This window comes from Ananas comosus, linkage group 18 (genome assembly GCF_001540865.1).
Source record: "Ananas comosus cultivar F153 linkage group 18, ASM154086v1, whole genome shotgun sequence".
Lineage (NCBI taxonomy): Eukaryota > Viridiplantae > Streptophyta > Magnoliopsida > Poales > Bromeliaceae > Ananas > Ananas comosus.
The window spans coordinates 8,090,104-8,104,660 of NC_033638.1; the positions used below are offsets into that span (position 1 = coordinate 8,090,104).

The following is a 14,557-nucleotide window of genomic DNA, read 5'->3' on the forward strand; positions in this document are numbered from 1 at the left end:
ATGATCAGGAATGAAACAAGTCATTCACATGGTACAAATCACACTGCACACTCACATGAACTAGTATTATAATGGGTAGCTAACTCATTGCTTCAATACCACAAGTAACTATCAAATATTTGTTTATTGCTAAAAATATCTGCAGTAGTCTTTTTAGCTGCTTGTGCATAGCCCTGTAGTTGTCTTCAAGTGTATTAATTAATTTTAAGGGATAATTGCCTATATACCCTTCAAAATTTCAAAAATATCTTTTTTTTTTTTTTTCTTTCCAATATATCCCTCATATATTCCTCCATTATTTCAAAATATCTCTACAATTACCATCCGTTAAGTTAACTTAAGTTAAATGTGAATTAAATATCTACCACAGTTTAAAAAAATTAAAATGCAAATTTTGCTCTTAACTTAAAGGCAAATAAAAAATATTGGTGACGGTAGATGGGTACATTTGAAAAGACCAAAAGTCAAAATATTTTTTGTGCCCCTGACTTAATGGCAAATAAAAAAATCGATGATGATGGAAGGGTATATTTGAAAGGACAAAATAGTAATTTTATACAGATAACAGAGTTCATTAACATATTTTAACTCTAGGGGTATATTTGAAATAAATTAGAATGTAAAAAAAGTATTTTTAATATTAGCCTTTCCAAAAAAGTAAATCAGAAAGTCGAGAACTTTTTCAGGAATATATAAGCAATTGCCCCTAATTTTAAACTACTTGTTTTAAGATTCAAGAAGCACCGTTTTAGTCAATTTACAGTAATTTTTTTATTGATCCGGAGAATAAGAAATTTTTGAGTATTACTAAATGTGGTCGCCTATCTGAAAGCAAATTTTATGTCAATTGCTGACTTGATTGGCTGTTATATTACCATCAATAATTGAGTTGATTTTGATTAAAATAATAGAATAAACTGGTTTTATGTAGATGAAGATCCGATCTAGTAGTAAATTTATGTCTTATCTCCCACTCTCTAGATTTGTTTTCGTTTGTTTTAAACCCCTTTAATTTCTTTTTTCCTTTCCACCAGATGTATCATTTAGTTTGCTCTTCATAGCATGATATTTTTACTAAATTAAAATAAATATTTTAAACTAGTTGAAATGTTGGATGGAGGGTAATGGACATTTACTGCTCAAATAAAAAAATTAATATGAAAATAAAACCAAATAAACATTATCCTCACAAATTCACGTTAGAGCTATACTCTTTTCCTGTTTTTAAAAAAAAAGTGTAATTAATCTAATTTAAGAGTTACCTTTTATCACACTAGTTATATTATAACTCTATTTTACAAAATTATATAAATTTTTATATGAGTGAGATGTTAAATTTATACTTCATTTCTAATTATACACATGATAATTTTTTTTTTTCAGAAAAAAAAGAAAAGAAATTCTATCTTTTCCGAAATTGGGACAGAGCAGATTCCCCTTAGCAAAATTGAGACAGACCAAGAAAAATCAGATAATAAAAAGAAAGGAACGAAATACACATCACTTCATAAACCCTAGAGAGAGCATATTTTTCTTTTCATTTTCCCTATTAATATATATTTCCCTTTAAAGCGAAGAAGAAGAAGCAGCAGCAGCAGTGTCACTCTCCTTGCTATCTTTTACCCCCTCATCTCTCCTCTCTAGCCGTCCAGGAGCAAGAAAAGAGAAGGAAAAGAGAAAAGAAAGGAGGCCACTATCCCTTCCCCCCCAACCCTCTCTCACCCAAACTCTCTCCCTCCTCCTACTTTTGCTATACTTTATCAAGAGCAAAGTTTAAAAACAAATTCTCAGTACCGTCTTCTTATTTCCCATTCCGAGTACTACCTACTAAAAAATTCTTCAAGACATGGCGTCGGGCAGCCGCGACGCGGCGAACGCGCCCCGCTCGCAGTCGTCCGGCGGCAGCAACGTCCGCGGCGCGAACGCGGCGGCGGAGTACACGGTGAGCAAGGCGATCGCACAGTACACGGTGGACGCGCGGCTGCACGCGGTGTTCGAGCAGTCGGGCGAGCGCGGGAGCTCCTTCGACTACTCGCAGTCCGTCCTCCGCACGCCGCAGCCAGCCTCGTCGAATTCCGCGGCGGCGGCCGAGCGGCAGATCACGGCCTACCTCTCGCGGATCCAGCGCGGCGGCCACATCCAGCCCTTCGGCTGCACCCTCGCCGTCGACGACTCCTCCTTCCGCGTGCTCGCCTTCTCCGAGAACGCCCCCGAGCTCCTCGACCTCCTCCCCCCGCACTCCCTCGTCCCCTCCCTGCCCGACGCCGACGACGACGCCCGCGGCGGCCTCCGCCTCGGCTGCGACGCGCGCTCCCTCTTCGCCCCCGCCTCCGCCGCCCTGCTCGAGCGCGCCGCCGCCGCGCGCGAGATCAGCCTCCTCAACCCGCTCTGGGTGCACTCCCGCGCGGCGTCGGCGAAGCCCTTCTACGCCATCCTCCACCGCGTGGACGTCGGCATCGTGGTGGACCTCGAGCCCGCCCCGCGCTCGGACGACCCCACCCTCTCCGTCGCCGGCGCCGTGCAGTCGCAGAAGCTGGCCGTGCGCGCCATCTCGCGCCTGCAGGCCCTCCCGGGCGGGGACGTGCGGCTGCTCTGCGACACCGTCGTCCAGCACGTGCGCGAGCTGACGGGGTACGACCGCGTGATGGTGTACAGGTTCCACGAGGACGAGCACGGCGAGGTGGTGGCCGAGAGCCGGCGCGCCGACCTGGAGCCCTACATCGGCCTCCACTACCCGGCCACCGACATCCCGCAGGCGTCCCGCTTCCTCTTCCGGCAGAACCGGGTGCGCATGATCGCCGACTGCCACGCGCCCCCCGTGCGCGTGCTGCAGGACCCCGCCCTCCCCCAGCCGCTCTGCCTCGTCGGCTCCACCCTGCGCGCCCCGCACGGCTGCCACGCCCAGTACATGGCCAGCATGGGCTCCACCGCCTCCCTCGCCATGGCCGTCATCATCAACGCCAGCCCCGGCACCACCGACGTCGACGACAAGGCCTCGAGCTCCTCCTCGGCCATGAAGCTGTGGGGGCTGGTGGTCTGCCACCACACCTCCCCGCGCTGCATCCCCTTCCCGCTCCGCTACGCCTGCGAGTTCCTGATGCAGGCCTTCGGGCTGCAGCTGAACATGGAGCTGCAGCTGGGGCTCCAGCTGTCGGAGAAGCGCATCCTGCGCACCCAGACGCTGCTCTGCGACATGCTCCTCCGCGACTCCCCCACGGGGATCGTCACGCAGAGCCCCAGCATCATGGACCTCGTCAAGTGCGACGGCGCCGCCCTCTTCTACCGCGGCCGCTACTACCCGCTCGGCGTCACCCCCACCGAGCCCCAGATCCGGGACCTCATCGGCTGGCTCGCCGCCTCCCACGGCGACTCCACCGGCCTCAGCACCGACAGCCTCGCCGACGCCGGCTACCCCAACGCCGCCGCCCTCGGCGACGCCGTCTGCGGCATGGCCGTCGCCTACATCACCCCCGACGACTACCTCTTCTGGTTCCGCTCCCACACCGCCAAGGAGATCAAGTGGGGCGGCGCCAAGCACCACCCCAACGACAAGGACGACGGCCAGCGCATGCACCCCCGCTCCTCCTTCAAGGCCTTCCTCGAGGTCGTCAAGAGCCGCAGCCTGCCCTGGGAGAACGCCGAGATGGACGCCATCCACTCCCTGCAGCTCATCCTGCGCGACTCCTTCAGGGACGCCGCCGCCGCCGCCGCCGCCGCCGAGGGCACGACCGCCGTAGCAGGCAGCAGCGGCGGCGGCGGCAGCAGGGTTCTCTCTCGGCCCCTGCTCTGCGGCAATTCCCGAAAAGCTCGCAAAGCGCCTCGGCCCTCTCTTTTGGCCCTGGGAAAAGGTTATTTTCGTTTTGCGTTTTTGATTCGAATTTCACTAGTGATTTTATCGAACCATCGAGGTTCTNCGGCAGCTCCAAGGCCGTCGTGAACGGGCAGCTCGGCGACCTGGAGCTGCAGGGGATAGAGGAGCTCAGCTCCGTCGCGAGGGAGATGGTCAGGCTGATCGAGACGGCCACCGCCCCCATTTTCGCGGTCGACTCGAACGGCCAGATCAACGGCTGGAACACGAAGGTCGCCGAGCTGACGGGTCTGTCGGTCGAGGAAGCTATGGGCAAGTCGCTGGTTCACGATCTCGTCTTTAAGGAGTCGGTGGAAGTCACAGATAAGCTTCTCTACCGAGCTCTACAAGGTTCCCCTAGACTCCTCCCTATCCTCCTTCTTCTTCTTCCTATGATGATGATGAGTCATGTCTTAACCTTTATTTATTTACTTATCTATCTACTTATTATATTTGCCGCTCAATCTGACTCTGCAACTTCGTTTAACGATTGATAGACCACGTAAGATTGAAGCTTGTTTTATAGGTCCTGTAAAATGTGGCGCAATGTGATCAACTATCTTGGCATGATTTGGAAAATAACCAGATTTGTGCATAAAATGTCATCGGCAAACTCGGCCTGGGCAAAATTAGTGAGTTGTCTCCAGATGAAATCCAGGAGAACCAGGTCGTCGTACCGATATCCCAAATAGTAGCTGAAATAGTTAAGCGAGTAGGATACCTATCCTACTCTATGTAACTGTTTAGTGGCTTTGAGTTTTTCTTGAATTAGATAGCGCACTTACATGTGAGAGGTCTTTAAGATGGATAGTATTCTACCTACCTATTGTAAATTTACTGAAACGCTATAATTCGTATTATATAGACCGGAAGGGCTTTGGACGTGAAAATGTGTTAAAAACCAAGCAGTTTCTGAGCATTAAGTTAACTTCAGAACTAGGTGGTCTGCCGTGTTAGGGCATAGTAGCTATCCTTTTCATCCTGATCGATATCCTCCTTGTATTTTCTTGAGGACCGGATCTTTGCCATCGCCGTTGCTTTATTAGTAGTATTTATGTGTTTTCTCTTTTTAGTCCAAAAAATGACTAGTTCGCACACTGTTTTTAAGCACTACATTCCTTCGCTCATGCAGGTGAAGAAGATAAAAATGTCGAAATAAAGCTGAAAACATTTGGCTCTCAGCAATCCAAGAATGCTATATTCGTCGTAGTCAACGCGTGCTCTAGCAGGGATTACACAAATAACATCGTAGGAGTATGTTTTGTCGGTCAGGATGTTACCGGCCAAAAAGTGGTGATGGATAAGTTCGTTCATATCCAAGGTGATTACAAGGCCATAGTGCACAGTCCTAACCCTCTGATACCCCCTATATTCGCTTCGGATGAGAACACCTGCTGCTCAGAATGGAACATGGCTATGGAAAAGCTTACTGGTTGGCCAAGTGGGGAGGTTATTGGGAAGCTCTTGGTAGGGGAGATCTTCGGGAGTTGCTGTAGACTCAAGGGTCCAGATGCGCTCACCAAGTTCATGATAGTCCTTCATAATGCTATAGGAGGACGAGAGACCGATAAGTTCCCTTTCGCATTTTTCGACAAGAATGGAAAGTACGTGCAAGCTCTATTGACCGCAAACACGAGAAGTAAAATGGATGGTGAGACAATTGGAGCGTTTTGCTTCTTGCAGATTGCAAGTCCTGAGCTGCAGCAAGCTCTTGAAATTCAGAGGCAGCAGGAAAAGAAGTGCTATGCCAGAATGAAGGAATTGGCTTATATCTGTCAAGAGATCAAAAACCCATTAAGTGGGATTCGGTTTACGAACTCCTTGCTGGAGATGACGGACTTAAATGATGATCAGAAGCAGTTTCTTGAAACAAGCGCTTCTTGTGAGAAGCAGATGTTGAAGATAATAAAGGACGCCAATCTGCACAGCATTGATGATGGGTTAGTTCTCTTCTTTTGAATTTCCAATTTTACTGGTATACAGTTTTTATAACTATTGTGTTTCATTTATAGTTCTACGTTCCTGTGTCACTGATTTTCTTGTTCCAAGTTGGCCACAAATTTAATTCGGCAGTTGTGCGCAGAATTGCAGTTTAAGCGTGGATAGGAAGTCGCATTAGAGAATTCCTCATGTATAACTCTTTTATTGCTCCAGGGATCACTCAGATAGGATAGAGGTGATTAGGAAAATTCCTTGGCGTGGCTTCTCTGTTGCAGTCTTTGCTCCATTCTACCCAGTATTAACTATCTTTATTGACTTCTCGCGTGACACACGGCTCTCACAAGGAATGTTGTTTTAGAATGTTTGCTTTTATTCTTGTAATAATGATATTATACTCCAGTTAGATGTGATATCGGTTTTTAAATTGATCTATGTTTTACTTAATGGTTTTCAACTACTCACTGTACTAATCCTTTTCCTTCATACCAGCTCCCTGGTGCTTGACAAAAGTGTATTTCCTGTTGGGAGTGTCATTAATGCTGTTGTGAGCCAAGTCATGATTTTGCTGAGAGAAAGAGGCTTACAATTGATTCGTGATATTCCTGAAGAAATTAAAGAAATTTCTGTCTACGGCGATCAATTTAGAATTCAACAAGTTCTAGCTGATTTTTTGCTGAACATGGTGCGGTGTGCACCCTCCGAAAATGGTTGGGTAGAGATCCAAGTGAGGCCGAATTTGAAACAGAATCCTGATGGAACAGAAACAGTGCTCCTCCTCTTCAGGTGTGCCAAACTTTTTACTCAGCCTTTAAAATGTAGATTAGCACTATTTGCTGTTTTTATACCAATAGATGACTTGTTAGCAGAACAATTAGTTTATGTTGTTTTTCGTTCGTTACATCCCATTATTCTTCTTTATTAAGGCAGTGTTGGTTCAGGGAACAACCTTCTTTGGGACAGTTATTTTTCTACACAGAAATAAAGGATATTAAGTATCCCTGCTCTCATTATCTCATATGGGTGTTTAATCTGGAATAGTGCATAAAGTTGTTAATCATTCTCCCTAAATATTAAGGTTACCCCAAAAACTGGAACTAAATGTCTGGCATTCTAGTTAGTTCAAGACTTCTCGGAACTCCATGATAATTGTTGAAAGCAATACAAATGAGAGGATCGCTTTTGTTTGTTTAGATATTATAGTGGTCGGAATACTAGAATTTTAGCATTCTCTAATCACAGTTCAGTTACATGTCAGTAGGGTGGTCCCTAAGTATGTATACAGGAAGTAGTTTTCCTCAATGCAGGAAAAAAAAAATTGCAGCTCATTAACACAAAATTCTCTCTCATCTCTTATTGAGCCACTGAGATAAGATATATACCAGCAAACTTCCTCTGGGAAGTACTTGTTAAACTTTTTTTTTTTAGCGTTTTTTTTAGTGAAAATTTAATTTTTTGCATTGATGGTATATGAATTTTTGTTGTCATCTTTCTTAGTATATTCTTCACATTATCATTCTACAAAGAGTATTGCTAAGCGCACCTTAGAAAGTCCTTCCAAATGCTGCTAATGACTTTTTAGAAACTTTTGTTAGCAAGTTTTGTCATTTGGTTCGTAATCACCAATTACTAGGTAAGTTGCAAGATTTCCCTTTCTTCATATAAATATGTTCTTAAAGTATACTTCTAATTGTTGTACCTAAATTTCCACCGTTAGTGCTAACAATTTAGATGGTTGACGCATTGATGTTACAGAACCATCCCCTACTCATTCCTCACCGTTGCTTTGTATCTTGTGCTCCAGATTTGCTTGCCCTGGCGAGGGCCTTGCTCCCGAACTCGTCCAAGACATGTTCCATAATTCGCGGTGGGCGACCGAAGAAGGTCTCGGGCTAAGCATTTGCCGGAAAATCCTCAAGCTAATGGGTGGCGACGTCCAATACATTCGGGAGTCAGAGAGGTGTTTCTTCCTCATCGCCTTAGAACTTCCCACTTCTCAGAAAAGTGGAAGCAGAGACGATTAACACATTCAACCACTTACTGAACTAACAACGCGATGCTACTATATTATAAGTTGGTCGAAAGCTGCACCCCGTAAGGCCGCAGCGGGATGTACAAGCCCCCAGAAACCGTAGTTGAAGCTGCTTTAGAAGCTCGAGTTTTGCTGGTTATGCGGCGAAATGGCTTTTCTCTCTCCAACTATCGCTTTCTGCGGGTTGCTTGGCGGTTGTTTGTAAGAATTGAGTTAGGTGTATCGCTGTATTAGTAATTTTCCGGAGTTTCATGAGAGTTGCGTCTACGATGGTTGTTTCATCTCACTAAGGACCATTTTCTTCGTACATTTTTCGAATTCCTGATGTCTGCATGGTGGCTTTAAAGCTTCCAAGCAGGGTTCTCCATAGGGGCTAATGTATGTATATTATTGGTCTTTGTGTTTGCATTGTATCTTAGGGGCTGTTTGGTTCCAAATAAAACTCTGAAAAAAAAATTTTGTGAAAGAAAAAAATCAGAGGAAAGTAAGTTTAACGCTCTTTAATGTTTGATTTGTTGGAAAAGAAAATTAATTTTACATTATGATTGTTTGATTGAAAAGACAGAGAATAAATAAATAATTAATTAATTATTATATATATTTTTTTTTCTATTCCACATTTTATATTATTGGTATATATGGTAATTATCATAATATATTTATTATTTANTAATACTATTTTATTTTTATATATTATACAAATATATTATTTTATAATATATTATTTAAAAGTAATATTTATAAATATAAACTATAATAAATAATTAATTAATTATTATATATATTTTTTTTTCTATTCCACATTTTATATTATTGGTATATATGGTAATTATCATAATATATTTATTATTTATTATAGTTTATATTTATAAATATTACTTTTAAATAATATATTATAAAATAATATATTTGTATAATATATAAAAATAAAATAGTATTATTTTATATATATATATCAAGGGAGTATGTATTTTCGATTTTTTAATTTTTGGATCAAAGATTGTACGGTTAAAATTATAGCGTTCCGATCCCCCGAGTGAGAGTACACGGCGTTTATTTTTTTTGAGAAAATTATTTTTACGGACAACCAAACGTCAGAAAGTCAATTCTTCAAGTGAAAAATAATTTTCAAAGTAATTTTTCGAGAACCCAAACACCCCCTTATAGACGTCGAAATAGAATTTTCAAATTCCCACTACAATAATTTTGTTCTATTACACGAGGCCGTTATAAACTGATTCAAAATTTCAAATTCACACTTATGTTTTCAAACAGTAAGTTCTATAATTTTTTATTTGAAACTCCATTTACTCTCAAAATGGCAAACAGCATCCGGGAATTTTCAGGCGGTGGCTTGCCAACGTTACGCAACGTACGCCACAGAAAAGCTTATCCGACTTAAAAAGGTTGCCGTACGACATTATTTTAGTGGGCCCCACACCACAAGCTCAGAACCTAATCTGCTTTTTTTGGGGCAGGCGACAGGTGGGTTTTTGGCGCTTTTTTGTCTGCTTTCCCGAACAGCTTTTCTTGTACCCATTACAGGATTCAATAAAAATAGAAGGTTCAAAATGGACAACTTGTTTTGCTTTTACTGCAGTATAAAGCTATCTATTTCAATAGTATTTTTTTTTTTACCATATTCGAATAGTGTTTATGTAGAAGCTAGATTGGAGTCTCAGCAGGTCTACGTCTCATTCAGAAATGTGGGATCGAAATCAAAATATTCAAGTTGAGCTTGTTTAGGCCCACGACAAAGGATCCAGACCTTTCTGGAAGATGCTTGTACTAAATTTTGGGCTGAATTGGGCTTGGCTCAAGATTCCTTCCGCTTAACGGCCCAACCAAGTGACATTTTCGGTCTTCGTAACGAGAATCTTTTGGGCCGGGCTAGGTGGGTCGTCAAAGTCGAGTTTGCTCTTTAGGGTTTCGAGTTCTTTTTTCATTATAAACAAGCCGAAAAATTCAGCTCGTGTTCGGTTCGTTTACTAAACGAGCGATTCGATCTCGAGCTCATTTCGAGCCGAACATGAGCTGGCTCACGAACAACGAGCTGAATTGCCATCCCTAGTAGTGAGTCATGGGATATTTTAACTGAAAAAAAGGATAATATTTGGTGGGGACAGTCCCCATGGTGAGACAGTCTCATTTATTATCCATGCAGGTTTGAGATTCATGTTGTTCATGTCGTGGACCATGAACGCTTCGGTCTCGTGTTTGGCTAAAGCTTGCTCTATAAAAAAAAAGTTAAATAATTTTTGTATCTTAAAATTTAATAATAGAAATGGTAATTATCTCAATCTTTTGCAACCAATGAAGAAAAAACTATTGAAAAAAAATTTAATAAAAAATCTATTAATTAGTGCTTTTCTTTTAACAACTCAAGTCCAACATTACTTTAATATGCAGCTCGATCGATGAAGAGCTAGATATCACTTTATGGAATTGTAATATCCGCACAAAGTAATATTCAACGAAAAAAAAGTATGAAACAAATGCATCAAAGAGTTTTCTTTTTTTGTCTTTTTTCATAACGAGAGAGACAGTGGGAGTGTCAGACCTTATCCTAGATTTCGCAACATGTGATGCGATTAATGCCATGTTTCCTTCGCACATGTCTATCATCGATCAGGAGACTAGCATCTCCCTCTGTTCCCACGTAAACATTTCGTTAAACCGGCTTTTTCTAGCGCAAGTGATAAAAAATTTTGTGGTTGGTATTTGATATTTTAAATTCGAATTTTACTTAATTTATATGTAGGGATGCAAACCGGGTGGATCTGGGGACGGGAGCCCCGCCCCGCCTCCCGCCCCGACTAGCAAAATTCCGTCCCGCCTTCCGTCCCGAATCCGTGATGGGTTAAAAAATACATCCCATAATCCGTCCCGCCTTATAACCCGCCTTCTGCCGGCGTTCCAAATCCGCCCTGCCAACTAATATTTTTTATAAAATTATAATATTATTAATATTTTATAAAATATAAAATAATAATTTTTAATAATATTATATATATAATTTAATAATATTAATTATAAAAATCAAAAATATCAATCATAATTCAAAATAAAATTCAAAATTTTCAAATACATTAGAAATGAAAGTACTAACTTATTTGTATTTTAATTTTTTTTATAAATACATTATTTTTTAGGAATATTTTTTAAAAATATAAATGATTTTTCAGGCGGATTCGGGCAGATTCGGGACGGATCATATATGGCGGGGCGGATTCAGAACGGGTCAAAATTTCTCATGTTTCTTGTCCTGAATTCGTCTCGGATCATAAAATTTATCCCGTTTTTCGGCCTGAATCCGTTTATTTTCTCCCATTTACTGCTCCGTCGGGGCGGATCGGGGTGGGAGCTCCACCAATCCGGATCCGTTTGCATTCCTATTTACATGTCCAGCTAAGCTTATTTGTAAAAAAAAAGTAAACGAATTAGCGGGTAACATATTATCTTTCTCTAAATAAAGAACATTTCGTTAAGAGTGTGTGTACTGTAATTCAAAAAGTGACAAAACTGGAAATTGGTAAGAATTTTTCTTGTTTTCTGCATTATTGTTTGCTTTAAATGCTTATACTGAAACTTAATTTCTAGAAGATAAATAAGTTAATCTTGGCATTAAGATTGGTTTGGGATATTGTTGCCTAATATATCTGCTTTTATTCTTATAAAAAACATTTGAAAATATTTTGAAAATATTTTGAAAATATTCACCTCCAATATTAAAATCCAGAAAAATGCTTTGCTTACAAACACATTTTACAATATTTTACCAATTATACAACTCAATTGATAGATTTGAACTTCGAAATTATAAATATGTTATACTTATCTCTTCATGATTCGCACTTCTTCACTAGTTAAATAATACTGTAAAATTTGTTTGTAAGTATAACATTATTTCGAAAATTGGTAGTGAGAACAATCATCTATCGACCTGTAGTTGGATGAAACATTTTAAGTTCAAAACCTCCCTTCAAAGTATAAAAGTAGATGTGTTTAGACATGGTAATTAAGTCTAAACAATCGACAAAGACATAGGTAGTTAACTGTCACATTTTGCTTAGTCGTCTCATAAATGATACGTAGACTTAACTCACAGTTTTCAATTTTTATCTATTTCTTTTTTATGTTAGCGGTAGGTCTCGTGATCCACTTATAAGACACTTCAAAAGTCGTCATTCTAAACTCGAAGCTTAGTTATTTTATATTTTTAGCTGAATTTATTTTAGACAAATTAATGAATGAGCATTATCTTCTTTTGTTATCGTTTCTTTTAAGAAAAATATTGTTCTAGAAACCACAAAAACAAAAAACTCTCAATTCTTTTTTAATTAAAACACACATTTAAAGATTCGAACTCTTGAACGCTCTTTTTAGTGCCATTTTTATCATCTGTGACTTTCTCACAAATTCTTTTTTCCAGAAACAGACCTCTTTTTCTTTAAAAATAGACTTTCTCACAAAGTTGCTACGTAGTCATGTTAGCAAACGCAACCAAAACAAATTCTTCATGCATGCATGCATATTGCATGCATGTGCTTACGTACGTGCATATGATATGACATGCATGCATGTACGTACGTACGCGCATAGTACGTATAACCGAGAACGTACGTACCCAAATGTTTCACAATACGTATATATGGATTCCAGGGGTGGCGGTGGTGGACCGCGTCCTATTCAAGGTTAGTTGAGTGTTACGCGTGCATTAAAGGAGCTTAGCTTTAGGCACCGGCACAAATATTTTGTAATAATATTGCATATATTAATTTTTAATATTGTGTACGTTTTAAACATTTTCAAATATTGTTTTGAACAATTCTAAGAGATTATCTTATATCTATTACTTTTTTTGTAAATATATTTTATGTTTATCTCACTTATCGCTCCGATTAATTAGACAAATCACGCCACTCAAATTAATTGGGTTCCATTCATTTATCCTAATAAGAACAAAAAAATCATCATACAAACAAGAAAAAAAAATTAATTAATGATGCTCTTTAATTTCATTCAAATTTATTTTTTGGGAAGGAACTAGCTAGGATATGTATATATGAACTCTTCAGATAAATGTTCCGCTCTAAGATTTTTAAAGCAACCTCCTTTGTTTTTGTTTTTGTTTTTGTGTTGGTTTATGACATTTTTTTTTTCTTTTTTTTTTAGCTGTGCAGTGGTATTATGATCAGTGACACCAGAGTCAAAGTTGATGGACTTTTTTGCCTTCTCCTGTGAGTGAGTGGTCTCGATCGTATGCTCCCCTTGTGCTCGACCCCTTATATAGAAAGAGTAGAGAGCTCATGAGTAAGAAGATGATGCGCAACCACCTACATTAAATGCTCGCTCTATATAAGTAAGAGCAGGCACGCACCTCACTCCAAGCAAGCTTAAGCAGAAGCGCAGTAGAGCACTGTGGAGAAGATGGGGAGGGTTCTGAGGAGTAATGGATGGGGAATATCAGTGTTAATGGCATTGATGGTTTTGGTGTTTGTGGTGGGGATATGTGAAGGGAGGAGGTTGGAAAAGGATGGGTTTCTTGGTGGGGGTGGTGGGTTTGGAGGAGGCGGCGGTGGAGGGCTAGGTGGAGGCCTTGGTGGTGGTAGTGGTGGTGGTGTTGGCGGTGGCTTTGGCGGCGGAAAAGGCGGCGGTGGTGGAATTGGCGGTGGTGCTGGTGGAGGTCTTGGCGGTGGCGGTGGTGCCGGTGGAGGTTTTGGCGGTGGCGGTGGTGCCGGTGGTGGTCTTGGCGGTGGCGGTGGTGCCGGTGGAGGTCTTGGCGGTGGCGGTGGTGCCGGTGAGGTCTGGCGGTGGCGGGTGGTGCCGGTGTGTCTTGGCGGTGGCGGTGGTGCCGGTGGAGGTCTTGGCGGTGGCGTGTGTGCCGGTGGAGTCTTGGCGTGGCGTGGTGCGTGTGGTGGTGCTTGGCGGTGGCGGTGGTGCCGGTGGAGGTCTTGGTGTGTGGCGGCTCCTGGTGGTGCGTCTTGGCGGCGGCGCGGTGCAGGTGGTGGTCTTGGCGGCGGGCGGTCAGGTGTGGTCTTGGCGGCGGCGGCGGTGCCGGTGGTGTCTTGGCGGCGGCGCGGTGCCGGTGGTGGTCTTGGCGGTGGCGGCGGTGCTGGTGGTGGTCTCGGCGGTGGAGTGTGCCTTGGTGGTGTGGCGGAATTGCGCGGCGGTGGCGCCGGTGGGGTGCTGGGCCGGTGGTGGGATTGGAGGCGTGTCGGTGGCGCGAGCCCGGTGAGGAGTTGGCTCTGGCGGTGGTGCTGGGCCGGTGGTGTTGGCGGTGGAAAAGGAGCGGTGTTGGGCGGAGCTGGTGGTGAATTGGGAGGTGGCGGCGGCGCCGGTGGGCATTGGCGGTGGGTCTGGAGGAGGAGCCGGTGCCGGTGGCGGAATTGGAGGGGGAGTAGGTGGTGGCGCCGGTGGAGGTGCTGGGGCCGGGGGCGGATTCGGTGGCGGCAAAGGTGGCGGAATTGGCGGCGGCGTCGGTGGAGGAGCCGGCGGAGGTGCGGGCGGTGGATTCGGCGGAGGCGCAGGTGGCGGTGCCGGTGGTGGCTTGGGCGGCGGTGGGGCCGGCGGCGGAGGAGGGTTTGGAGGAGGAGGTGGTGGCGGATTTTAGTAAGTTTGCTTAAAATTTGTATCACGCAAGTAATATACTCACCTGCTATATAGCAGGGTACTTTGTTGTCTCCGTTATTGTTATTATGTGTAGGGGAATATAAAATCCCCAATCCGAATAATCCTGT

The 14,557-nt window shown here is 43.0% G+C and overlaps 2 protein-coding genes across 4 annotated transcripts; both read left to right on the plus strand.

Moving 5' to 3' along the window:
* LOC109723947 (phytochrome B-like) lies at positions 1,507-8,305 on the plus strand. Of its 3 annotated transcripts, none has more exons than XM_020252483.1 (5): positions 1,518-3,763; positions 3,922-4,198; positions 4,980-5,787; positions 6,278-6,571; positions 7,590-8,305. In XM_020252483.1, the coding sequence occupies exons 1-5, from the start codon at positions 1,847-1,849 to the stop codon at positions 7,807-7,809; spliced, it is 3,516 nt and encodes a 1,171-aa protein (XP_020108072.1). In that variant the 5' UTR covers positions 1,518-1,846; the 3' UTR covers positions 7,810-8,305. The 3 variants fall into 3 exon arrangements, with proteins under 3 accessions (XP_020108073.1, XP_020108072.1, XP_020108071.1); XM_020252482.1 differs by having other exon boundaries at positions 1,519-3,756; positions 3,915-4,198; XM_020252484.1 differs by lacking the exons at positions 6,278-6,571; positions 7,590-8,305 and adding an exon at positions 6,002-6,208 and having other exon boundaries at positions 1,507-3,756; positions 3,915-4,198.
* LOC109723801 (glycine-rich cell wall structural protein-like) lies at positions 13,248-14,443 on the plus strand. Its single transcript, XM_020252285.1, has 2 exons — positions 13,248-14,174; positions 14,222-14,443. Exons 1-2 carry the CDS (start codon positions 13,248-13,250, stop codon positions 14,441-14,443), a joined length of 1,149 nt encoding a protein of 382 aa, XP_020107874.1.